Source organism: Oratosquilla oratoria, chromosome 29 (assembly GCF_046742065.1).
Source record: "Oratosquilla oratoria isolate Oo_2021 chromosome 29, ASM4674206v1, whole genome shotgun sequence".
NCBI lineage: Eukaryota > Metazoa > Arthropoda > Malacostraca > Stomatopoda > Squillidae > Oratosquilla > Oratosquilla oratoria.
This window is the reverse complement of record NC_134805.1, coordinates 32,168,745-32,195,721: the sequence shown is the minus strand read 5'-3', so window position 1 is coordinate 32,195,721 and position 26,977 is coordinate 32,168,745. Positions and strand designations below refer to the sequence as shown.

At 38.3% G+C, this 26,977-nt stretch overlaps 1 protein-coding gene across 2 annotated transcripts; it reads right to left on the bottom strand.

The window, feature by feature from the left end:
• Positions 1-370: 370 nt before the first annotated feature.
• LOC143040698 (uncharacterized) lies at positions 371-26,216 on the bottom strand. 2 transcript variants are annotated; one of them, XM_076212019.1, is made up of 8 exons: positions 26,131-26,216; positions 25,518-25,712; positions 19,279-19,377; positions 16,913-17,101; positions 16,695-16,827; positions 16,199-16,539; positions 15,955-16,071; positions 371-11,864 (listed from the first exon to the last, which is right to left on the bottom strand). In XM_076212019.1, the coding sequence occupies exons 3-8, from the start codon at positions 19,375-19,377 to the stop codon at positions 10,134-10,136; spliced, it is 2,610 nt and encodes an 869-aa protein (XP_076068134.1). In that variant the 5' UTR covers positions 25,518-25,712; positions 26,131-26,216; the 3' UTR covers positions 371-10,133. The 2 variants fall into 2 exon arrangements, with proteins under 2 accessions (XP_076068134.1, XP_076068135.1); XM_076212020.1 differs by having other exon boundaries at positions 19,285-19,377.
• Between the last annotated feature and the right edge of the window lie 761 nt (positions 26,217-26,977).

Here is a 26,977-nt window from a genome sequence, read left to right as displayed (position 1 = left end):
GACCGTCCATGGAGGTGGTCTGATTTCACTGACCAAAATAAGAAAAATATATATCATTTATTTTTGTAATTTTGCTCAATCCCAACAGATTTTTCTAATTCAACAACGAAAATGTTCTGTTCTAAATGTACTCACATATGCATAATTATCCGATGACGAGACCAGGTGCGCCTTATGTAAGGACGGGGAATAGCAAATTACGGGTGCACCTTATGGTACGAAGCGCCTTGTGGTCCGAAAAATACGGTAATATGCTAGGGTCTCCATACTGCAGGGACCAATACAAAAATCACTCCACTAAAACAATACCTTCATAAAATTCATTGTTCCTATAGTCTGTACATTAAAGTGCTTAAATAAACTAACAAACAACATGTTTATGCATTTATTTTCATCTGCATCAAATATTTAAAAAATTATTCAGCCATAACATAAACCTTTTAGTGCAAAGTTATATAAACTCCTTAAAATAATTCAACTCTCAAGAAAATAACATTGTACATAATCTCTGCTGAAAACAGATCCTAAGTTGAAGATATTTCCATTAAATAATGTATAATTTTATTTTGTGCAACAAAAACATATGCCTAGATAAAAACTATTAATTCTGTTTTGAGATCCTATTCATTGTTTTCCAAAAGACTAGAAAAAACAAATGGACAGTGGAAGTGGAAAGATGCGACAGCTCCCGACCACTGTCAAAAGCATCACATTCTACTTCATCAAACTGGATGGTGATCACACATCTGATATGTTGGAAAATGGTTTTGAGACAACAGGATCCAATCTTTGTCATTTCTTTTTCTAAAGTGATAATTTTGTCTGCAGTATTGCAATTCTGTTTCAACATTACTATTTCAACAATTTGAAAAGTATGATGGACAATTTCTATAAGTTAATTAGTATATTAACTGAATTTACCAACAGAAGTAATTTTGAAGACAGATATGGATCTCAACATTCACTTATATGTTACGAAAAAAGAAATTGCAATAACATCAGCACATGGAATGACATAGACACTAAAAACAACAATGACACCTGAAACAACATTTGACGAACAAGAAACTGGACCCTTTTAAAAATGTCCTAACTAGTACGGTACATGCTTGGTGTTACAAGAAACTTGTTACACTTTTCACCGTAAAACAAGCCAATCCACAAAACATAATAGTTCACTTTTATATTTCCCAGTATTGGAAGAATGAGAAATAAATATTTTGGGTAGTGGTGTTCTTTGTAGGAAAGGAAAGGACGACTAACTATAAGATATGAACAAATATAAGATTAACAATATACATTACATTCACAATATCAAATCTGAGGTATCCTCTACACTATGGTCCAACCTTGTACAGCAAGTGAATACTGTTTATTGCCCAAGACCTGCAAAAATCATTTATCTTTTTCAGCATTCTAAAGCATCCCTATGTCAGTTCTAACTAAATATCCTCAACAGACCTTAAATTAGTTCCATCTTATACTCTGCTTTGCTTAGTCCAACGTACACTCAAAAACCCATACCTTTTTTTTCCTTATATCTAAAAATTAAACGGTTCTTTTTCTCCTGATTCAGTTTTCATCTATCAAGTAACTGCTAAGCTTGACTAAAACACTGAAGTTTACATAATCAACCATCACCAAAATGCTCCCAACCTTTGCAAAATTCACTTGCAGTACCACATTCGAATTAATCTTAAGTCAGCACATTGTCCCAATGCACTTCTCTTACATCTTGTTTCTTAACAATTCAACACATATTTGCTCCATCTTTAGATGACAAGTTACTTACCTATATCTAACTTACCTCTGTGAACCAATGACTTGCTCCTAATAAATGCAGTATAAATCATTACATCACTGGTTCAACTAGTCTCACAAACAACTGTAAAGTCAAAATTTATTCAGTATCGTAAAACTAGTACTGTCAATATCAATTTCAGTAATACCAAATGCTTAGTCATACCCAAATTTCAAGTAAGCATAACAACATTAAGCACAACCATTTCATCAATCCTAACCTATAATACTACCAATTACTATTCCTGATACTGTAGTAATTAGGTTTTGTACTGCTACAAATATATAGCCAATTTTAAACACTTTTGTACTCTCAATCATTCACCCAATACTGTATTTCAACTATTCTTAAAACCAGTAATTCTTTGTACCTTCATTAACTTGAATGATCTTACCATTGTTTTTTTTTCCAGTAAAACCAATAACTTGAGTTTTCAAAATCAATTTGGCACTATCATTTATACAATCATGACCTGTACAGTTCATTCCTTCTCAATGAAAATGATAACAATAGCAAGGCAATTCATGAGTGTAATGACAAAATAATTGCAAACATTTCTCTTAGTACTTTGCCTAAACCACACATGAGCATCTACCTAACATTGCTGCTATATTGAACAAATAAATACTGCTTATCAGACCAGCTGAGACTAAATGAGCAATGCATGTATATCTGCAACTTTTTGTCAGTGTACTATAAAGCCACCAAATTAAACATACACCCCTGGCATCAAATCAATGAATGGGTATTGACACATTCAAAGATGGTCCAATGCAGCATACCCATGAATGACTGGTTCTATGAAACGGAAACGCCTACAAATTGTTTCGCTTTCATGTGCACTTGCATTAATTAACTAGTGTATCTCGCCAAGGCTTTCTGCGGCATGGAGCAATTACTAGACAAGGTTACCATACCAAAACGTTCCAACAAATATTTTGAGACGCATTCCAACAAATATTTTGATATGTCTACCTTTAATACTATTTCTTATTGCTTTACCATAAGACATTGTAACTAACATTAGAAAAAAAAAGTAGTTGTCAAGTCTCATAACATGCTAATGAAATGAATGCTACTGAGGCTACTTTCACTGCACTGCATCATTAATGACAACACCAGAGAAAAAAGTAACATCTACATTTTTTGGACTAAGCTGAAGGACTATCTTGCTACGAGAAGGATCAATAAATTTGAGGCTATGTATGCATATCACAAGGGAGGTCGTTGGGTACAATAATTTAATCCTAGCTGGATACCAACTATGATATAAGATTTACTTCTAGCTGAGTACCAACTATGCTACATTTCTGTTTTCTTAGCTAGAAGCAAAGCAGCTGCAGAACCATGATGGAAAACTGTTGTCCATAGTATCCATAATATCAGTGCTTGCATACTGATATTGAATTATTTAATGTTATTTGTCCCTATGTACTGTATTGTATTTCATCACTGACAATTCACCAGTGTTTCTATAAGGACAATATCATGCTGTTACCAAGAACCTTTCTAGGTTCATGAAGTCAGGTTGTAGATCTGGACCAGCTGATAGGGTGCGAGTACATGTGTGCCTATACATATATACACACCAAAGGCCCTTTTCCCCTTGTAAGGGGTTGGTCAAATCTAACCACACATCATATCAGCACATCATTGATAAAGGGTCATCCCTGTCCCCTGCCACACTGCTCAGGTCAAAGGCAATGCAGCAAGACACAATGCTTCCGCAGTAGGGCCCAACAGCCTGAGCTGGTTTACCCCTACCGCTTCACTATATGGTGACCCCCCTCCTCATCCACTTGAAAATGCTTTACAAAGCAGATGAAAAGAACATTCCTTCAGGTTATGTCATCCTTTCATCCATTCAGTCCTTTTACACACACTCTTTTCCCTGCTCAACAGACATTCTTCATATATCCAAGGCCTCCTTCACATCATCCATCCACCTCGTTCTTGGCCTTCCTCTGGAGTTCACTCCATCAGCTTCTGCTTTTCACACTTTTTGCTTCGTTCTTCACATATTCTTTTCATAAGCTCAAACCACCTAAGCACTCTTTGATTCCATCCAATAACTCTTTTCCCACTCCCCTTCTCTGTTTCACTTCCTTATTTCTCACTTGATCCATTCTTGTAACTACATTTCACAAACTGTTCATACAAGTGTGGTAAACTCTAGGAATGTTGGGACAACACATCACATGGTGTCCATAGTATGAAGCGATTACAGTTTGAAAAAACGTCTATTGGAGGGAAGTGTAAAGAGCAGAATGGGGTATTGCTGTTGATTCTCCTAAAATACGTAACAAGAAAGTTGAGGGGTTCAGTGGGTAAAGCATTCAATCAAAATCCGTCCTCATCAAAACCAAAAGCCCTCTATCCCTTACAACAGGGTGGAGCGAGTCAAACCATCCCACCACTACATACACACCAAATCTTGTTCAACCTTTCAATGTTCCTCCTATCCTATTATCTTATGCTGCATTGCCCATTTGGGTCATGGATGATGCAGCAAGGCACAGTACCTACACAGCATGGCCTGACCTAACCGTTAATGCTTGTCCACTCCCATTGCTTCATTACATGGCAACCTCACCAAGTCAAAATCAATTATGGAGCAGATGGCATCCCTCTGGGGTGCATCATCCATTAAAAATCTCCTTCCTCTCACTATCACATTTTGCATTCCTTCCCTACTCTACAAACATCAGTCATGCAGCTCCACAAGCAGGCCCAAACACAATAACAGAGTTGTACAGTGTGCATGGAGCGACACATGCATAACTCTCCAACACATTGCATGCAATGTACTTGGAACAACTGCCAACATTGCAACTGGTTCGATAAAAAAAAGCTAATGCCATCCATAACCCAATTAAGGAAAGAAATAAGGAAGAAAGGAAGGAAGGAAGGAAGGAAGGAAGGAAGGGGAGGGAGGGAGGGAGGGAGGGAGAGAGAGAGAGAGAAGACAGAGATAGAGAGAAGATAAGAGATAGGAGATAGATACAGAGGAGATAAAGAGAGAGGAGATGGATAGATAGAGAGGAGATAGAGAAAGAGAGAGGGATTGACGTCAAGGGGAGAGAGCAGACAGAGTGAAAGAGAAAGGAGAAAGAGAGAGAGGGAGAGAAAATCTCTGCCCGCAACACCCTCTTCTCACAAACATACTACACAGCTCAATTTTTGACTTTCATTTGTTCCACATCCACAAACATTCAAATACTCAATTAGTAGGCTTCTGGTTGGAGTCTTCCTCTCAGGCCCTTATTTTACCCTGACTCTTTACGAGAAAAATACGGAGGGGAATACTTAATCTTCTCACTCCCATCACATTTAGTTGCCTTCAACAACATATATGTGAACACAGTGTGATGGTGGCATTCTTATCCCTTTACCACTGGGCATGAAAAAATATATCAATAATCAAATAAATAAAACAAGTAAATTCAATTCAAATGAATGCAAAGGTTGGTGTGTATTAACCTACTGGATAAGAACTATGCTTATGAGATCTTGTTTTTGTCCATCCAGTGGTCAAAAATTGACTTTAAATTCCATGTTATTTGATTACACTATTTCTTCCAGCCTATTTCCTCAATTAATGCATCAATATGAAATCTCGTAATGTCCTTCAAACAGTCTTTTTCATTTACTTTCCATGCCCTCTAGATTTTCTTTGATCCCACACTAATAAGTCTTCTTTGTCAATTTTGTCCACTTTTTTCATTCTTCTGAATAATGGTGTCACATTACCTCACTTTCTTCTTGTATTTGCAGCTTCAGTTCATACATTATGTACATTTGATCAACTAGGTTTGGAACCATTATTGTTCTAAATTTTCTCTTCCTTTTTTTTCACTATAGGTTAAAACCTGGTGCAAATCTAGTTTCTGACAACTACTGGAATGCCATTTTTTTTGTTAACAATTTATGCCTCCATGTCATCTATCTGATATATTTTTCCTGTGACAATTTTTTTCATAACTCACATTCCTTCCTTTGTTTTTGCGATTATTTAATTTCCAATTCCACAGTTTAATGGTGGTATACCATTTCTAATAAATAACACTTCTTTGTATGTATATGTCCTTGACTTTCCACATAAACATGTGTAACCATGTGTGTGTAGGTGTTTGTGCTTGTCTGTAAATATACACAACTGTTCATACATATTTGCTTATGAACACAAACAGTCAAGCAAATTTTCAACACAGAATTACCCAATATGAAAAAACATCTGCCCTCGTATGCTGACAATATAAATAATAATGTACATAACAAAGTCTACATCATCTCAGCTATGTCAGGCCTTCGAAGTTTATGCATGGTTATAAATAAACTCTAAATAACTGCCCTGCAGCAGTTAGGATTCAGTAACCTCATAGTGCCACATACTCAAACTAACTGAATATGATGATGGCAATGTTAATCCTCAAAGGCACTACACAGATAAACTTGCCAAGGACTATGAATCCCATGGACCTCGGTTCAAAGGAAAGTCACTTATTCAGAACTATGTAGATACTAATGCCTTGCTTACTCGGACTTAGGGTCATAAAGTGCAAGTAAATTTGTTTCACAGCCCTGTTTAACAAATGAAGAAAGATGTTGACAAACTGTGAAGAGAAGGAAAAAAATAAATAAATAAATAAAAAAAATAAAAATAAAATAAAAAAAATAATCCTATGGATAAGACATATTGCCATGAAATACAAACACAACACTGGTAGTTAATACATATTTAACAATTTTCTCAAGTTATGTGCAAAACAACAACAAAATTGTCAACATTTTATTTCTTTGGAAACCCCTTTTCAGATCACATTGACTTGATATGTCAGATAAGGTTGATTGGGGCAACAGTGACTGGCAACCAAGTACCATAAATCACTGACAAGGTTCGACCAACCTGTTAGAATACATCACCTTTACCTCACACAAAGGCCTCCATGTGTCAGAACTGCGGAAACAAAAGCTCCGGCACAAGTCTGGTATACAAAGTCTTTTTCCCATAACCTGTTCAATACCACTCATCAAAAACAAAGTACATGCACATAAAAAACAAAAAAACATGCATAGACACACAATCTTATGCTTGCAAACATACACTACTGATGGATAACAGCAAGGAAAGGTTGCAGGGTGGTGCTGCATTCAGAATTGTGTAACAGGATAAAGATGCAGGAGAATGTTGTGTGTAAGGAAACATCCGAGGAATCAAGGAGAGGACAATACACAGGTGAGAATATTGACAGGTTTTGATGACAGACAGGAAGATTCTTTTTAAAAGTCTGTCTCGTGGGACCACCACTTGAAGGTACTGTACCCATCATTGGTCCTTGGTGTGGACAAACTAAAGGAAAAGTGTGAAGGAGCAATGCAACTACTTTATTAGTGAAAATAGGATGTACAGAATTCATGCTCAGGGATTCCATCTTTATGTTGAGCCATAATATATATAAGTGCTACTTGCCACTTTTTTTTTGGGGGGTATGTTTCACTGCTCCTAGCAAGAAAAATGAAAAAGTCCACTATTTCCATCATAAATCATCTAACTGATAAAATGTAAACACAGATCTACACGTATATGCGCATTTTTGTTTCTCTCCTTGTCTAAACATCCTCCTCACTTAGGCATCACAAATACCTAGTTCCTTTTTTTCAAGTGCTTCTTCCCATAGACAGGGGCTATTTACCTATGCACCGGCTATTTAGCCCCTACTAACATTCAAGTTACTCATCCCTCACACAAAAAGCAATTTCCCTTTCCCTAACGCTGACATGTTCTTGTACACGCAACCTAACTTTCAGAATTCCAATAGGTTTTTTTTTTCATTCTCTGCCCTTTCCTACCCTTCTTCCCCTAATATCTTCATGTTTACTATTTCCATTATGCTTTCCCCTTCACAACAGTTCCTTCCACTTTCTTTCATTTTTTAGGTCTTCTTTTTCTTCCTGTGCTTCATTACACATTTCCTCATCCAATCTGGTCTAATGTATTTGCTGCCCTCCCTTTACTCAATTTCAGGATTGACACACCGTCTTTTCCTCTATTCCTTTTCTTCCAAACATCATCAATCCTATGTACCTTCTTTATATTTTTTATGTTTTTTTATTTTATTTTTTATGTTCTCTTCATCCTCCTCTTCCTGCCATGCATGAATTGGATACTCTTTTGACTATTTCATTTCTACCCATTCTATCCCCATGTTCATCTTTTCCTTTATATTCACTTTTTAATGTTTTCTTACATCTGCTAGATGCTATACACTTCATATAATCTGTTGACAGAGCAACAACCTTCAAATAAACCATTCGTAGGGTCAACAGTTAACTTTCACATAGCAGAATAGCTCCCACAATAAACTCCAAGATACTGATCATTGTTTTAATCAACACCTTTCATTCCTACAAAGTTTCTTCAGCACTTCTAATGCCCTCCTCACATTCAACAATGTTCCTATCTTATGTCACATCCTCTCCTACCCAGATAATCTTGATTTTAATTTGGGGTATTTCCCCCAATCCTCTCTCAATCTGCCCTCAATTGTATTCAATCTGACACTCCTAGGTCAACATTTCTGTAAGCACGGATATCCATTCTACAGCTTCTCACTGCCCCATCAGCATTGTATCATCAACAGTGACTTTCTCTTTATTTCTTCTCACAACATACATCTTTCTTCTGCTTAATCTTGACTTGTATTTCTTCCATTGCTCCATCTATTCATACATATCCCAGCCCTGCCTTCAACTTGAACCACTCCTTATATACGTAAAAATGACTAACAACATATCTTAAATCATCACTTTTATGATTAAGTCCACCTAAAATAAAATGGAATTTCTTGTCCAGCTACCCTTGTTTCTGCACCCGAAGTTCCTTCACATCTGACTGGCATTAAATCTGAGTACCCAGTACTTTATAAGATAATTACCAACATATACCTCAGCCTCTTCCAGAAATTCCTTTCAGCTGCTGTTCGAAAGTCTCACTATCTCAAGTCTCAACCCTCATCTTTATGCTAAAGCCTAACTCAAAAACAAGAAAGTCTTTTAATCCTCCACAGCAATTTATAAAATATGGATGGACAATGTCTCCCACCACTGTCAATATGTGGGTCTTCTTAAGGAACACTACCCATCCTTTCATTAAGGATAATTATGTGTAATACTGAATAAATATTGAAAACAAATCCATACAGTGGATCATGGAGGGCTGCAGCAGGACCTGCATGAAGTTGGGGATGTTTGAGACATCACAATATTCTGTCAAAAACTGTACAATATCCCCAATATATATATATATATATATATATATATATATATATATATATATATATATATATATATATATATATATATATATATATATATATATATATATATATGCAACTATTTCCTGGACTTCATGATCAAACGTCAGACCTGCCATTTTCTAGTCTTCAATTGGATATTAGAAGAGATATTTACCATCAACTCTGATCCAAAGCCTGTGCCTCAAACTGAAGACCATCAACATGATCCTCATTTCCAAGAAGTCATCTTTCAGACACTTCCATGATCTTAAACCTTCAGACAAAATTCATTTGGTTTAACATCACAAACTTCCACACCCAGAATTAAATGAGTCATATTCAACATATTCTACGTCACAACACCACATCTGGAGAGTATGAATAAAATAAATCCACATTTACCATCTCATTAATTATTCATACTAACAGATCAATGGATCTGCTGCCTTGGTTTTTTCTTGCAGGAGGCTCTCATGTTAATTAATGCATACATCATATCTGCAATACTGAAGTTAATATCTGCTCACAAGTATTATTTCAATAAAGGATTTCTTTAAGATTGGGCAAATGTTATGAGCTTCCTTAAGTAGCCTAGAATGATGTTAATAAAAGTGTGCATAACTCCACACACTATCTGTAATTATCGGTGTTCTGAGTATATGAATACACTTCAGTCCTAGCACTGCTATGGAGCCTCCATGCAGCATACAATAAAGTCATGGAGCAACACTTCTTATTTATAGAACATCTGTATATCTATGAACAAATATACAATAAAAAACATAATGGCATCATTTGAATCAGTAACTCAACATTTTTTTTTTTTTTTTTTTTTTAATGTTTACAGCCTTCCTGGAACTTTTATCATCATTTTGATTATGAAAAAGAATGAATATGTTTCAAAGTTGCCCAATACAGCATTGCTTAGTAGACCAGTTAAGTTTCTGTGCTTGATTTCCAACATGTTATATTTAAAAACAATATTTCTTACATAGAATGAACATTGTTGGCAAATCAAAGCATGAAACCATAATTAGTCAGTTGCATATTTTGATCCCCGGCTCGTTCTCGAAAGCATAGTTGGCGGCAACAATGGGCTGGTTTTCTTTGTTGCTGGTAAGGGCCTCACTAGATGCTACCAAGGTTTCTTTCTCTTTAAAGCTACTGCTCTCAATTGTGGTACTTGACTCTGATGTGGTTGTGATGTCTGACTGACCACCATTTACATTAGGTCTACCAACATAATGACTTGATACCTTGGTGGAATTATTGGATGTAGCAGATGTAAATGGTGGATTAGGAGCAGACGTTCCAAAGGATGAACTGGAGGGCGAGGAGGCAAGAGGTGGATCAGAGATTGATGACCCAAAAGGCAGACTAGACACAGTAGATCCTACAGATGGATTAGAAACCGACCCAAAGGAAGGACTAGATGTGGAGGACACAAAGGAGGGACTGGACATGGATGATACAAAAGATGTACTTGATGTAGAAGATGCAAATGACGGTGCTGATGTTGTAGATGCAAATGAAATGGAAGATGCTGGGGTAATGGTGGAGAGACTTGACGTAACTGACCCCAAGGAGGGACTGGATGTGGTGGAATCAAAGGTGGGATTAGATGTGGAAGATCCATAGGTGGAGCTGGGTAAACAAATGGAAGGTGTAAGAGAAGAGGAGGGTCCAATGGGTGGATCAGAGGCAGCAGATCCTATTGTTAGATTAGAAGCTGTGGATCCAATGGTTGGATTATAAGAGGAAGATCCAGGAAGTGGAGCAGAATCTGAAGATCCAATAGTTCCTGAGAGTGGAACAGAAGTAGAAGATCCAATGGGTGGATTGTAAGAAGAGGATCCAGGAAGTGGACTTGTAGCAGAGGCTCTAACAGGTGGATTGTAAGAAGAGGATCCAGGAAGTGGACTTGTAGCAGAGGCTCTAACAGGTGGATTGTAAGAAGAGGATCCAGGAAGTGGACTTGTAGCAGAGGCTCTAACAGGTGGATTGTGAGAAGAGGATCCAGGAAGTGGACTTGTAGCAGAGGCTCTAACAGGTTGATTGTAAGGTGATCCAGGAAGTGGACTTGTAGCAGAAGCTCTAACAGGTGGATTGTAAGGTGATCCAGGAAGTGGATTTGAAGTAGAAGATCCAATGGATGGGTTATAAGAAGAGGATACAGAGAGGGAACTGGAAGCATAAGATCCGATAGATGGATTATAAGATGATCCTGACACTGAATTTGAAGCAGAGGGTCCCGTAGGTAGATTATAAGAAGACCCGGACAGTGGATTGGAAAGGGATATTCCTAAAGGTAGATGGGAAGTTGAGGAACTCTTGGGGGGATTAGGAGTGGAGGCACTTAGTGGAGGATTGGGGGTGGAGGAACTCAGGGGTGGATTTGGAGTGGAGGATCCCAGTGGAGGATTGCGAAGGATATTGTCGGGAAGTGATGGGTGTCGGAGAAGGCCAGCATGCTTGGTGGTATAATAGTCAGACTTGCCAATACTCATGGGTGGTACTGAATCATCTGGTGTTGCAGGAAGAGAAGTACTTTGTTTTAATATAGACCTCTGTGGTTGGTTATATGAATATCGACTCATGGTGTTGCTTCTATAATAGCTGGGGCTATAATCCGGACCTAAACCCAGTGAACCACTGCTGTAACCTCCATGAGTGCCCAAAGGCCTTGGCCGTGACAAGAGACCAGCTGCTCTTGCCTGGTTCATCTCTCCCAGGATCCTCTCCTGTTGGTCTTGAATTTGTAGAAGTTCCTGTAAAAGGGAACCAATGTAGTAATATGAACATTATAAAAATTTGATTACTAAAGGATGGATAAAAGTATACACATATATACATACAAGGGACAGTGACAGAAAACAGTTGGTCACCATAAATGGTGTAAAATCCAAATGGGGGAAGTGTTTCTTGTGGAGTTCCCCAGGGCTCACTTTTGGGTCTCTTATTGTTCATTATGTACATAAACGACTTGAACAACAGGATTACTAGTGATGTTAGTAAGTTTGTGGACAACACTAAATAGGACACTTCATTAGGTCAGAAGATACCAAGATTCTGAAGGAAGATCTTAACAAATTGTTCACATGGTTGGTGAAATGGTAAATGGACTTCAATATCCCAAAAGGGCAGCATGTTAAACATAGGGCTACACAACCCCAAAAGCAGATATAGCTTATATAACACATTTCTAGAGAAAACTGAGAGCAAGAAAGACTTGGGAGTTCTTGTGAGTCCTGACCTTACGAGTACATCCAGGAAACAGTGCATTAGCACCAGAAATAAAGTTCACAGAGCATTAGGTTTAATTGCTAAGACAGTTATGAATGGAAGTGCAGAGGTAATTATCAAACTGTATCTGGCATTAGACCCATCCTTGACTGTGCAACCCAAAGGGCTGGCACTTAATCTGATCTGGGCTTAAGCTCCCTTTCTATCAACTCTATCTTTCCTCCACTTTTTCACACACGCAAAGTTCACAACTGGTGACAGTTCCCATCCTCCTACTACTACCACACAATGATGTTAAAGCAGACTAACTTATAAACACAGACAACACTCCTACATCTCTTACCAGAGTGATCAATGGGAAAGTTCAAGGACCAGTGATGGATACAGCAGGGCAGCAAGTTTCCATTTAGTGAAACTTGAGCCAACAATTATAATTGTCTGTTATGATGAGAGAAACATATGAGAGGTACAAAGAAAAAAGAAGAGAGGTAAAACATATACAGGAGGCAAAAATGAGAGATGTAAAATAAGGGAAGAGTATGACAAAATTTTGAAAGTAATAAAAAGATATTTTGGAAGCAAATTATGAGAGGAAGGGGAGATGAATCAAGTAGAGAAAAGGTAAAAGGTGCAGATGGAGAGATAATAATGGAAGAGGCGGTGGCAAAAGGAAGATGGGCAGAGTATTTTAGGAAGTTGCTAAATGTGAAAGAGGATAGGGAGGGAAAGGTGGTTGCAGTGGGGGTGCTAAGAAAATGATGAATGAGGAAAATGGGTAGAAATAAGAAAAAATGAGGTGAAACAAGTTATTAAAATAATGAGAGCAGGTGAAGCACCTGAGTTATGTGGGTGTCATGCAGTGTCTAAAAAAAGGGAGGTAAAGTGTTTGTGGATTGGCTGGTGAGATTGTTTGATGTTTGTCTAAAACGGGGTAGAGTGCCAGAGCTGGAAGAGTGCCTGTATAGTTCCACTTTACAATGGAAAAAAAGGACAAACATGAGTATAGTAGTTTTAGAGGGATCAGTTTGTTCAGTGTTGTTGGGATGGCTTAAGGGAGGGTTTCGATTTAGAGGATTAGGAGAGGAACAGAGGGAGTAATTGGTGTGGGGCAGTGTGGATCAGATTTTTGTGGTAAGACATAAGTAAGAAAGGTTTAACAAAGGGTAAGGATGTTTTTTTGGAACTTTATGGACTTAGAAAAGGCTAATGACAGGGTAGATAGGAAGGTACTGTGGGAGATTTTGCAGATATATGTGATAGGAGGAAAGTTGTTGAGAGCAGTCAAGAGTTTTTACAATAGTAGAGCCTGTGTTAGAATTAGAAATGGAGAGAGAGTGGTTTGTGGTAAAGATGGGACTTTGCCAGGGATGTGTCATATCACCGTGGCTGTTCAATGTGTACATGGATGGGGTGGTACGGGAGGTAAATGCAAGGGTAATGGCCTGGGGATTGGAGATGGTTATAGAAAATGGAGAAAAAAAGGGAGATAAGCCAGTTGTTGTTTGCTGATGACACTGCATTTGTAGCAGGATCAGAGGAGGGAAGTTAGTGATGGAGTTTGGGAAGGTGTTTGAAAGAAGGAAGATAAAGATATATGTGGATAAAAGGTGATGAGATGTAGAAGGGGAGAGGATGGCAGCAAATTGGAAGTGAATATTAAAGGAGAGAGGCTGGAGAAAATTGATAGCTTTAGATACTTGGGGGTACACATGGCAGGAAAGGGAGGAGTGGAGGTGGAGGTAGAATGTAGATTGAGAAGCAAGTAAATGCCTTGGGGGATTACAAAATATAACGAGAACTAGACATTCAGGAGTGGATGCTAAGAGGAGATTGTATGAAGGAGTGATTGTGCTGACAACACTGTATGGGGCAGAAACATGGAACATAAGAGAGGAAGAGTTGAAATGCGTTTGGGATGAAATGCCTGAGAAATATGGCAGGGGTTACTAGGTTGGACAGAGTGAGAAATAAGGAGGTGCAGAGGAGAGTGGAGGTGGAAAAGGAGTTAACCTCTTCAGTACGGGCCAAAATCTTGCGGGCAGACGTAAGATGTGTCGTAATAATACTCGCATCATAAAATATAGTCACCGCTTATATCGATTGTTCTCTCTTTCACCCATGAATTTTGATAACCATAGAAAATGTGATGAAGACAGTTTAGAGAGTATGTCATTACGCAGGGGCAACTACAATAAATATAATCAAGACGCCGATATAGCAGCCTCGCATATCCACTTGCTCCTCATGCCGCCTATGTATGCGGCACAGTATGGAAGGGGTTAAGAGATAGGGTTGATGAAAGAGTATTGGGATGGTTTGGACACATGGAAAGAATGAGTGAAGAAAGATTAGTGAAAGAAGTGTGAAAGGCAGAGGTGGATGGAGTGAATAGGAGGGGCAACCAAGGATGAGATGGATGGGGTAAAAGGGGTGTTGAGAAAGAGGGGGTTGTCTGTTGGGGAAGGAAGACAGAAGATAGGAATGAGTGGATAATGGTTGTATATGGATAATGCTGTGATACATGGAAGGGAGTGGGTGGGGGATAGGGGATTATGGAGTGGTTATGTGTGAATTATATTTTGACGTAGCCCAAAGGGATTTCTCCCTGTCTTCTTTTTCCGCATGGGGAGATGGAGAGGGGGGTTGCTGATTAAATGAAGTGGCCTTGATGTGGAAGTGCTGTGTCTTGCTGCATTGCTTCTGACCCAGAGCAATGGGTGAGATACTGGGATGACCTGTCATCCAGGAGGAACCAAGAAAAGAGGGAGGGAAGGGTGATGAATGGGAGTGGAATGGTTGGGGACACAATGGGTGGGAGTGGATTTATGCCTTTTGACTTTGGCTACCTCTCTTGTATGGGGGAAAGACCCCTTGGTACATTAACCCCTTCCATACGGTGCCGCACACGTAGGCGTCATGGGGAGCGAGTGTATTCGCGAGGCTGCCATATCGGCGTCTTGATTATATTTATTGTAGTCGCCCCTCCATAATGACATTCTTTCTAATTCTTTTGTAATCGCATTTTCTATGGTTATCAAAATTCACGGGTGAAGAGAGAACGATCGATATAAGTGGTGACTATATTTTATGATGCGAGTATTATTACGACACGTCGTACGGCTGGCATTGGCTGCTGCCACTGAGATCTAAGTCCATGACGCCTACGTGTGCGGCACCGTATGGAAGGGGTTAATGTACCTGTTATGACTAACTAACTGCAGCTATCAAATTCTGTGAATGAATACATTACTTTCTGAATACTACAACTCCAACCTCCTTTTCTATGGTTCCTCTTAACCTCTTCAGTAAGGGCCAAAATCTCGTGGGCAGCATTAGCTGCCAGACGTACGATGTGTCGTAATAATACTCGCATCATAAAATATAGTCACCGCTTATATCAATCGTTCTCTCTTTCATCCGTGAATTTTGATAACCATAGAAAATGTGAAGACTGTTTAGAGAGTATGTCATTGCGCAGGGGCAACTACAATAAATATAATCAAGATGACGATATGGCAGCCTCGTGTATCCACTTGCTCCTCATGCCGCCTACGTATGCGGCACTGTATGGAAGGGGTTAATATTAACTTCTGAAAATAAAAATCTTCTACTTACAGCTGTCAAAGTTTTTATTACATTTCCCTGCTGCTGAAGTTGTTCATGCAGCTGCTCCCGAGCAATCCTCTCTTCTTCTAATCTATTCCATAGCTCCCTACATGTCGTAACTACCATCTAAAATGAGACGGAAACGAGACACCTTTGAATGAATGTAAATAATGCAAGAGGAAGAGTCATTTCTTTGTACAGATTAGCATGGTCACAAATCATACTCAAGGTGAGGTTCTCCAACAAATCTTACCTGGATAGTGCGATCCATACTTGCTCTGTGGGCGGACTTCAGCATCTCGGGAGTGAGACCTGCCTGCAGCATGCGCTCCCTTTGCAAGTGGTTAGGTGGCCTGGTGTTCAACTGCATATCATTCTTTGTCTTGGGACTTGCTGTCTGAATACTTGAATGGCTTGTGTCAGTGTCACTTCCAGACTCTGCTGACAACCTTGCAGTCAATGCCTTGCTGCCAGGAGTGTGCTTGGGTGACTTGGCTAACCCTCCTAAACCATCTTGTTTTCCGTAGAAAGACTTGATTCTATTAATCTTGTCTGTAGCATTCAGAGCTTGTGGCTCTGAATCACTGTCACTACCTGCAAAACACATATCAAATCAATGCTGATGAGCTTCAAAAATAAAATATGCTAGGATTAGACCTAGTTGAATGTTTATATTCGAAACAAGTTTATATATTTTTTTTCACTATGCACCAAATAAGATAATTATATGATGATAAAAGGTAACCTACCATGGTCAAGTGATGCTCTTCCTACTGGAACAAGCTGATCAGAAACAAGAATGTCAGGCCGTGATGCTTGTTCTCGTACTCGCTTGGAGAGAGCCAATGTTTCACTTGACTGTGCCAAGACATCCTGTAGATTCTGAAATGTTCAAAATCATATAAAGCTTTATATAAAACATTACTTAGTGCCAAGGAAATATGTTAATACCATAAACACTGCATACCTGTTGGTTGGCATTTCGAAGTCTCCCTAACACTGCAGCTGTGAGTCTACGCCTTGACGCAGGACTGCGTTTGGCACGATCTAGCAATTCTGCCCGAGCTATAGCAAGATTATTAGACCGCCTTGAAGCCAGCTTCTGTGCTAGTTCAGCAGAAGTCAATTTCATTGAAGAAAGATCATTTGCTGTTCCCTAGAAAATGTAAGATAGATTGAAAAACCCACTGTGGGACAAAACAACTTTCAGTGTAATCTACATTCAATCTATTGTCTTGGTTCTTTTGTGGGAGACCTTAGCTCCAAGGTATACAGCAACCAGATCAGCTCATATATTACATAGAAGCAGCTTTGCACAATTTGCTATTTGAACAGTGTGAATGTTGAGCAGTCTATGAAAATGTCTTCTACGTAATGTTTGCATCTGGGATTTATGGTATCTATGAACAGGGGTGAACTAATATGATTCTTGTATGTCAAGAAGAGTTTTCTTTGCTAGATTATTAAAGATGTTTGAGTGGAATACTGGTATGGTTATTTTTATGCTGTATTCAGTAGGCTGTGTTGGTGTGATATGGTACAAGTGTTCAAAGCCTCATGCTTAAAACTGTACAGTAAGTGATGAGCAATGTAATATATTATGCAGCCTTGAGAGGTGGTTGCATTTAGTGTCTGTTGCCAGACCAATGTTAGTAATGCTTCAGTAAACGGTGGTGACCTGTATGCAGGAGTGTGAGCACAATGTTTGCTATTTTTTTGTGATTTGCTGGGTTGACTTCTGAGATCTGGTGAAGTATAAAATCTGTCAGTCTATTATGGAGCTCCTGTTTTGTGATGTGTGTGTTTCTTTGTATGGAAGTATTGCAGTGTACTGGGGGTTGGTTGCTATAGGTAGATTGTTATTACTGCTTCCAGTTCACCTGCACTTCTACCCTTATGGACAATATTGCAGGGGTAGATGGAAGAGTATAAGGTTGTGGCAAAGAGTTGTGGAGCTAGGGTATTCTAGTAAGAAGTTAGTAAGTATGGTACCACATGGGCAACTGCCAATCATAGTAGACAGTTTCTAAATTTAGAGGAATGCTTTAATGCTCTGACCATGAAGTGGTGATGCAGCAGAGAGCCTCTGGAGTTGGAAGGGCTGCTGCTCCCCTTCCAAGTGAGTTTTTGTAAAAAAAAAAAATTCTCTATCTTCCTTCCCATGTGTGATGAGCAGAGGAGATTCTAAAAAAGGTGAATTAGTCGAGCAGGCTGCTGCTAAGTTGTACTATCCCCTTAAGTTCTAGTAAAGGATGGCCACTGGGTTTGCACGGCTTCCCATGTATATTATGATTAGAGGCTTCCAAAGAATTATCATCTCCTGACTTTACAGTCATACATCATCACTGGCAGGCTGGGTTTGTAATAGGAATAATAAAGTTACTGCTAAACAGTTGGAGGAATCTTATGACAGTAAAAGTCAACCTCAGGAACACCACAAGGAAGTGATGAAACAGCAGTTTGTCTTCCTCCATGATGAAAAGTCCAGAAGAATTTCTAGCCCCCAGTAGACTGTAGATGTTTAAGAAGAATGCCACTGGAATTATTTTCATATGTTCTGTGGACTGTTTGTATGATATAGTATGATGCTTAGGACGAGTGGGATTGAGAACTTGCATAGAATTGTGTGCCTATCATTTTTGTGTGTTGCTCTATGGAGATGATTATGGTTTCTGAATGTGAATATTCTACTGGAATAATTCTAAAACATCCAATTAATATTCTAAAGGGTTTATTTTATAACACAAGTATGTCAAATGCAAGACTATTGTCCTTACAATATCTAACATCTTGCCACTTCTCACTTTTTATGGTAATTATTTAATTTTGGGATGCAGTTCATAACCAAAAAAACTAGAAATAAAGAGTGTGTATTAATTCATGCACGATAAACAGTAGAAAGTTGGACACTGATTAAAAAAAGAAACTAGACGAGTTACAAATGAGATAGTTAAAAAAGTGATGGCAACAAACAGAAAGGACAACAAACCAGTGGACACAAGTCACTAAACAAAAGGAGGAGGTTACACGGAATGTCCTGAGCAATGGCACCACGTGGGGAAAATATAAAAATATATATATAAAACAGCAGTGCAGTAAAATTGTTACGAGATTGGTTACCATAATAAACCTTTGAAAGCTACTTGGGGGAGGGGGGACAAGATCAAGCCTTAAACCTGCAAAAACTAGAATGAATTATGTCAAAGCATCTCTGAACTATAAATGATTAAGAAATTTTACATTACTTTCCTTATAATTGTAATAATTATAGAGGAATGAAAAGCAAAGAAAAATATACACTTATATCACAGTAGGTCATTAAAAATTCCGTACTCTTACATCCCAGGCTGGTCGGCCTGTTGCTGCAAAGAGTGCTCCCGTGCCACATTTGGTCCCTGAACTTCTTCCCAGGGTCCCCACTCGGCTATCCATCTGTTGGGGGAAGAAAAAATAAATAAAATAAATAAATAAAATATATATTGTAATTCAATGGCTTCATTTGACTTCCTCCTTTACAAATTAGAACTATATTAGCTCTTATCCAATATTGTTATACTATCCTTTTCTCCAATTGCACATATTCTAAATCTTGTCCACCATGTGATCCCAATGTTCCTTTGGTATCCAAAGTGAGATTACATTAGGCCCTGGAACGTTTATCACATCCAATAGTTTATTTACTTTCGTCACTTATTTCATACAATCAAATACTGTGTGCATCTCTCTTCTCTATTAATCAGTTTTAAAGACTGACTAGAAACCTCTATTTATTCTTTCATCCTGGTGATGGGTGAAGATGACGCATTATAGCCAAAATGGAGGCATTTATAAGGATTCAGCTAGTAATCAGTTCCACCCCTTCTATTTTCTACTTTTAATAGATAATAGACCTGTTTTTTCCTAAAGGAAAACTTCAATAACAAATCATCATATAAATATTATCAATTTCGTTGTCTACTATACAATTCTTCTACTCAGAACAGCCCAAGACTTTATTTGCCTGCCATGGAATTTCAGGAATACAAGTGTAATAAAAACAGAGTTCTTTAAGAGGAAGTTGGACATCTGACTAAACACCCAGTCTGATGAACCATTCCTGGATACCCTAGTGGCTATCACATCATCCCCCACCCTAGAAGTGGTCTGAGGAGTGGATCTAAATGCAGGACACCCTGAAGGGAGTGGAGGGCTACCATAGCTCAGCCAGTAACAGACCAAACTCACAAATAACTATATAAGCAACTCACTAAATACAATCCCACAGAGACCTATCAAGGTTTATGACATCACTGCCCTTTCTATACAGTGTGGCTCCAAGGTTAGGTTAGGCTGGGTTGGGTTACATTAGACTAGGGTAGGTTAATTATCTTTTAGCCCACAAAGGACAAAAATGGCACACCCTCCCCATCATGAGAGATAAATTTTTATTTGAAAAAGTTACATTGTCAACGTTTCTGATAATTTATTATGGACAACAATTTCTCTGGCAGACAACTCGTGAACTATACTGGCCCCATCTACAAACATAATTTGCTCCCACATCCCTCTTATTTGAATCGTAGCAAAACAAATTTCAAAATCCTATAAATTAATCATTTACAATGAAATTGTTACAGGCAAGATTTCCCTAGTCTGGTAAATCTAAAAATGTGCACACCTTAAATGATAGAGCAATACAGGGACAAAGAGGGAGGTGTCGCTGATTTAATGAAGTAGCCTTGCTATGGATATGCTGTGTCTTGCAACGCTACTTCTGACCCAAGGCAGTGGGCAAGATTCAGGGATGACCCATCATCCAGGAGGAGCCAAGATAAGAGGGAGGTAGTGGGTGGATGGGAGTGGAGTATATGGGGATGGATGCGTGGGAGTGGATTTTATGCCTTTGTCTTTTGGCTACCTCCCTTGTACATACATACATATACCAAGGCTTTTTCCCCCTTACAAGGGAGGTAGCCAAAAAGGAAAAGGCATAAAATCATTCCCACCCATTCCATCCCTGAATACACTCCACACCCCTCCACCCTCTCTTTCATCTTAGCACCTCCTGGATGATGGGTCATCCCTGCACCTTGTCCACTGCCCTGGGTCAGAAGCAGTGTTGCAAGACACAGCACATCCACAGCAAGGCTGCTTCATTAAATCGGCGACCCCCCTCTCCGTCCCCCCATGCATAAAAGGAGAAGACGGGGAGAAATCCCTTCGGGCTGCGTCAAAATTTGCTCACACATACTACCTCACCCCCCATCCACCTGCCCATTCCACCTCATGCATCCCAACTTCATCCATATACAACCATTCTCCATTCACCCCTGTCTTCTGTCCTCTCCCATCCTTCCTCAACAGACATTCCCCTCTCCCCCAAAGCCCCCTTCACCCCATCCATCCACCTCATCCTAGGATGTCCCTTCATGTTCACTCCCTCCACATCTGCCTTCCATACCTCTTTTACTAGTCTTTCTTCACTCATTCTTTCCATGTGTCCAACCCATCCTAATACTCTTTCATCAACCCTATCTCCCAACTCCCTTTCCACCCCTGTTCTCCTCCTCACCTCCTCATTTCTCACTCTATCCAGCCTAGTAACCCCCATCATACTTCTCAGACACCTCCCTTGTGAGGGGGAAAAAAGCCTTTGGTATATGTATGTATGGTATAATACACCAATATAAATTTTTCTTTGTGGAAATCAACAACAAAAAAAGTTGCTAAAAGTGACATGCCAGCGCCAACTCAGACATTGGCGAAATTCGAGATGTCATATTTGTTGTGAAAGATTAACTAATGGAAGTCTGATTAATTAGTCTAACCTAACCTACGGGGTATCCATTTAGGATCCCTAGAAGTCATCAAACTAGACTAGACCTAGTTATTAGATTTCTTTTAGTTTGTCTTCTACAACACAAAATCATGAAGTCTTGAAGCTTGGTGATGTCTGAGTTGTTGCTATTGTATTCTTTTTGTTATTGATTTCTGCCAAGAAAAACAGATATTACATTGATGTACTTTAAATGACCAAGTTAATATTTAATTTTGTATTGATATATCTCATAGATGTGCACTTCTTTAGCAATACCCTTGGTCCTTCCAAACAAGTTTGGAAAAGCACATTCAAGTTGGATTTTAGTGAAATGCATCAACATTAACATCTACCAGAAAATATATCTCCTACAAGCTAAACAAAAAAAACAGCAAGCCTGATTATTGTCTGAATCCCTATATACAGAGACAGGGGGTGAGGGGTGTATGGGTATTGGATATTTTGGTGTGAATGTATACAAAATCAGCCACACCCCTTACAAGCAGGACTGGTTTTTCTACACATAAATTGTGAAAAACCCTTCACAGTCCACACAAAATCAATCAATCACCCATTTGACTCCACTATTGAACAAAGGCCTCTTTCATACCATTCCAAGACTCACACGACTGCACCAACCTCTGTAAACTTCTCTACCTCATATCTCTACTTCAGTCTGGTCTCCTTTTGCATGCATTCCATCTTGTGGCATCCACTCTGTAACACACTTGCTCCATTGTTCATTCCTTCGCACTAATTTACCTGTCCAATTCCACTTCCTCTCTTTTACTGCCTCCACAATCTTTCACTATAATCTGCTCTCTCACCCAACTTGCTCTTTTTCTATTTTCAAACATTATTCCCACCAATGATTTCTCAATTTTCCTCTATGCATTCTTCAGGTTTGACTCCACCTTTATGAGCTTCCAAGTCTCACATCAGTATACAATGGCTGGCATTATACACCGATTGTAAACTTTGCATTTCATGGAAATAGAGAGCCTCTCATGATTATCTTATACTTATCAAACATTTTCCAACCTATTCTGATACACTTTTATATTTCATTATCATGATCTTTAGTCACTTTTAACATGTGGCCTAAAAAATTATACTTTTCAACTTCAAGACTATTACCACCATTATATATAATCTCTACTTTGAACTTTCATGTTAAATATTTCTTTAAACCTACTTTAAGAATTTACTTGTTCAGATTGCTCAGCATATTTTGTAAGTTTTATGTTCTTTCTAAAATCAGAATAATGTTATTCATAGTTCTTAGGTGATTAAAACATTCACCACTAATTTTCATGAAGTAGTGAATACTGAAGTTAAGATAGGTATGATGAAAGATGTGGGAAAATGGATGAACTCCAAGCAATTGAAGTTAAACAAAGTTAAACAAAGATAAAACAGAATGTCTGATTGTTGGAAAGTAATAATAATTTTAGAAAGTTAGAAATCACTACTCTTCAGATTAATGGTACAGTGAGTTCTCCTTATATGGTAATTCTTTATCTGGTAAATTCAGTTACGGTATTTGGAAATTACTACCCTCGATTCTATTTACAGTAAGAAAAATCCACAGATAAAGTATCCGTTAGATATTTTGAAGAGGAAATAGCAGGGAGAAGTTGTCTGCCATATCCTATTATTACATGTTATAATGGGTTTGGTATACGGTAATTTCAATTTGCAGTAAGGTTTTCAGGAACGCATATGTATCGTATAAGGAGGACTTACTGTACCTTAATGACTAGAAAAAGCTGTCAAAGGCTTAGGCGTGATCATAGACTGTAGTCTATCTTTCAAGGATCAAATCAATCAAGTGGTAAAAACAACAGGATATCATTTATGGAATATTTCATTTCTCAAGAAATATTTGGATGTAAATACAATGAAAATGCTTGTTCACAATCATGTAATTAACAAATAACACTATTGTAATTTGCTTTATCATAGACTTCCTAATTATCTTTTGAAGAAACTACAACTAGCTATGAACTGAGTTGCTAGACTAATGAAAGGCCTGCCTCCCCATGAAAGAATAACACCAGTACTCATCGACTTGCATTGGTTGTCGATCAAGGCACATGTGATCTACAAAATTTGTGTCCTGACTCATCAAGCAGTGCGATTTGGTAAACCTAGATATACAAGAAATTAACTGCAGGACTTACATCAGGGCTCAAAGAGCCTGTGCCGCTCAACAGTGTGTCGCAGAGCCATTAGGGCATCAAGATGTAAGCGATATGGCTTAACGTCACAAACCCCCTCCCTACCATAAGGCTAGGACGGTGCCCCTCACAGAGGGCTTTGTAGCATGGGATTTAATGAACTATGCCCTTGGTTCAACTTTGCCAAGGGCATGGTCCATTAAATTCCACGCTACAAAGCCCTCTGTGAGGGGCACCATCCTAGCCTTCTGGTAGGGAGGGAGTTTGTGACATTAAGCCATACTGCTTACATCTTGATGCCCCTATGGCTCTGAGACACACTATTGAGTGGCACAGGCTCTTTGAGCCCCGAGTTAACATTTAAATAGGTTTTAGAGCATTTGAAACGATTGCTCCACGATAATATAATGAGCTATCTGGAAATGTCAAGAACTGTGATACCTTGATTACCTTTAAGGAGGCATTTAAGACCAACTTATTCACAAAAGCGTATGATGTTATATATATGCGTTAAGGATAATTATCGGTGTTGATAATATATCTGTGACAGCCCAGCGCAGCACAGCATAGCCAGTGGAATGGGGCCTGGAACTTCATCAACAGTAAATGGTAAACCATTAATCTTCAAATTTTTCTACTCCCAACTCAACCTTCTGAAAACCTCTTCCAAGAAAGCTATATATATAGTTTGGGTAAAATTTTATCACCTTGTCTACTTCTTCCTCAAACTTTATCTTTTCTATATCTTTATTATGGATTAAGATAGTATCTTTTGCATAAATATTTTCTAGAATCATTACAATGTGTTCATTTCCACCCAGCTTGCATAGTGAGTTTAGTATTACTATTCATTCTATAGTGAAAGGCCTTCTCGTAATCTACAGAGGTATAATAATATATTTCATCATTTTCCCAATTAGTTGATTCATATTCTACAATTGGTCTAAAGTTCAATATCAACCTCTAAAGCCTGTCTGTTCTCTTGGTTGGTTTCCATCTAAACCTTTACTAAGTCAATTTGTACAGATCTTTGAAAACAATTTATTTACATTTGATAACAAGCTAATCAGTAGTTACTAAGGTCTTTCTGGTCTTTTATCTAGCACTAGGTTACTAATTTCATTGTAAATAAGTACGAATACTGATCCCAGTGATTTCTGAATCTAAAGTGACTATAAATACCAATGATTATATTCAATATCGTGCATATAACCAAATAATAATTACATTCAGCAATATTTTTTTCAATTCAATCAGTTCACAATTGAAAGCACAAATATAATATCAATGCTAATCTAAAGCATGTTTTCTATTCTCAGATGGTCATCTGCAACCTAGCACACAAAGAATATACTGAAGTAATACACCACGACAAAAATACAGATATGGCAAGGGTAACAAGTAATCATATTTCCAATTTTTAGTCACAATACAGATTACAACATATTACAATTTTAAATGTGAAAATCATATATTGCCCGTGAAGTATTTCGTCTGCAAAACACCTTCTAATATAACTTTATTTATTCCCCTATCCATGGAGTGTAATTTAGAGAATTAAGTTAAAAGTTATCTAGAGAACTTTATCAATTTACCTTTCGTATCTCCCACTCAACAAATTCGTTGAACGTACAGTAGAATATTGCCTGTTTACGCTCGTGTTCTGTGCCGTTGTCGATTGCACAGAGACGTTGGAGCGACCCAAGCAGAAGTTCTTCGCTCAATTACGCATGCGTTGAAGCTCTCGCTATTCGTGTTTTGCTTCGAATGCAATAAGTAGCCACTTGTTACTGTCAAAATTTAGCAATATATCACATTAATATACCGTATTGGAAATGGTTAAGACGTCAATTCTGGTTGAACACTATCCTTGTATAGGTGTTCTGACTGCATGCTTTATGCATTCGATATTTTGGGGTTTAGTGACGTTCTTACGGACCAAGTTACTCAACATTCATTAAAAATAATCATTATTGTTTTAGACTGTATTGATAATGGGTTAGCTAATTAATTTGGTTAATACATCCTCTCTCTTGGCTTTCCGAGCTTGTTAACATTACTTATTATCGGGTATTTTAGTTCCATTTAAGTGAATATGATATTGGTGGGGGTTTGGTAAGTGAATAACCTTTTATTTATGACCTTACTAACAAAATGAATATATTGGTTATAACTCATGTCAGTTCAGACAACTATGAGAGGACATACTTTCTGCATGTAAAGATTCGCGCACGTTACACCAGCAGATTTGACAAGCCCACATTTAAATCGATGCACTACGATTGTAAATAAATCGGAGCGCCATCTGTTGCATACAGTAAGAACTAAAATGGGGCGCTCCCTTTAAAAACAATTTTGTAATGTACTTTAATGTATATTTCGTAGATTTTGTTCAGTTACAAACGAGCCACAGAATAATGAACATAGAACAGGAAATGTTGCCGTGAAGATAAAGTACTAGATACACATGGTTGAGCTCAACAGTAGTTTTAAAACTTTTTCGTGAGCGACCCTATTTGGAACATTTCAATCCTTCGCGACCCATAGTAAAGAGAAATGCACAGTAATATATACACTTTATTTTGGAAATGCACAGTAATATATACACTTTATTTTGGAAAAATGTATACAGCTTTTCATTCACAAAACCAAACTAGTGCGATCCATGATACTGCTATTCTTTCACAAAACTAAACAAACAGGATTTATGTCACTGTTTTTCATTCTTCTCACCATGCGCCTGTTAGGTCATGGCCTGTCAGCTGTCGGTGCCTCGTTTACAATTCTCCGCCACTCCGTTCTATCCATGAATATTTGATTCTATGACACTTTATCCAAGTTTGTTCCTGCTTTTCATTCACAAAACTAAAATGATAGGATCCATGACACTGCTTTTCACTCACAAAACTAAATTAATAGATTCCATAGCACTGCATTTCATTCACAAAACTAAATGGGATCATTGTGGTAGGACTGTATCTCATTTCATACTCGGGGTTAAGCTTGTCCCTCGACTTAATTTTTATATGAGAGCAGAGAATCCGTGCTCGCAAGT

Bases quoted from the DNA above. Each gene is read 5' to 3' on its own strand.
- LOC143040698 (XM_076212019.1), bottom strand. From the start codon at position 19,377: ATGGATAGCCGAGTGGGGACCCTGGGAAGAAGTTCAGGGACCAAATGT. The intron at 16,072-16,198 runs GTAAGATTTGTT...GTCTCATTTTAG, and splicing joins GTATGGATCGCACTATCCAG to ATGGTAGTTACGACATGTAG. The intron at 11,865-15,954 runs GTAAGTAGAAGA...TCCCTTTTACAG, and splicing joins TAATAAAAACTTTGACAGCT to GAACTTCTACAAATTCAAGA.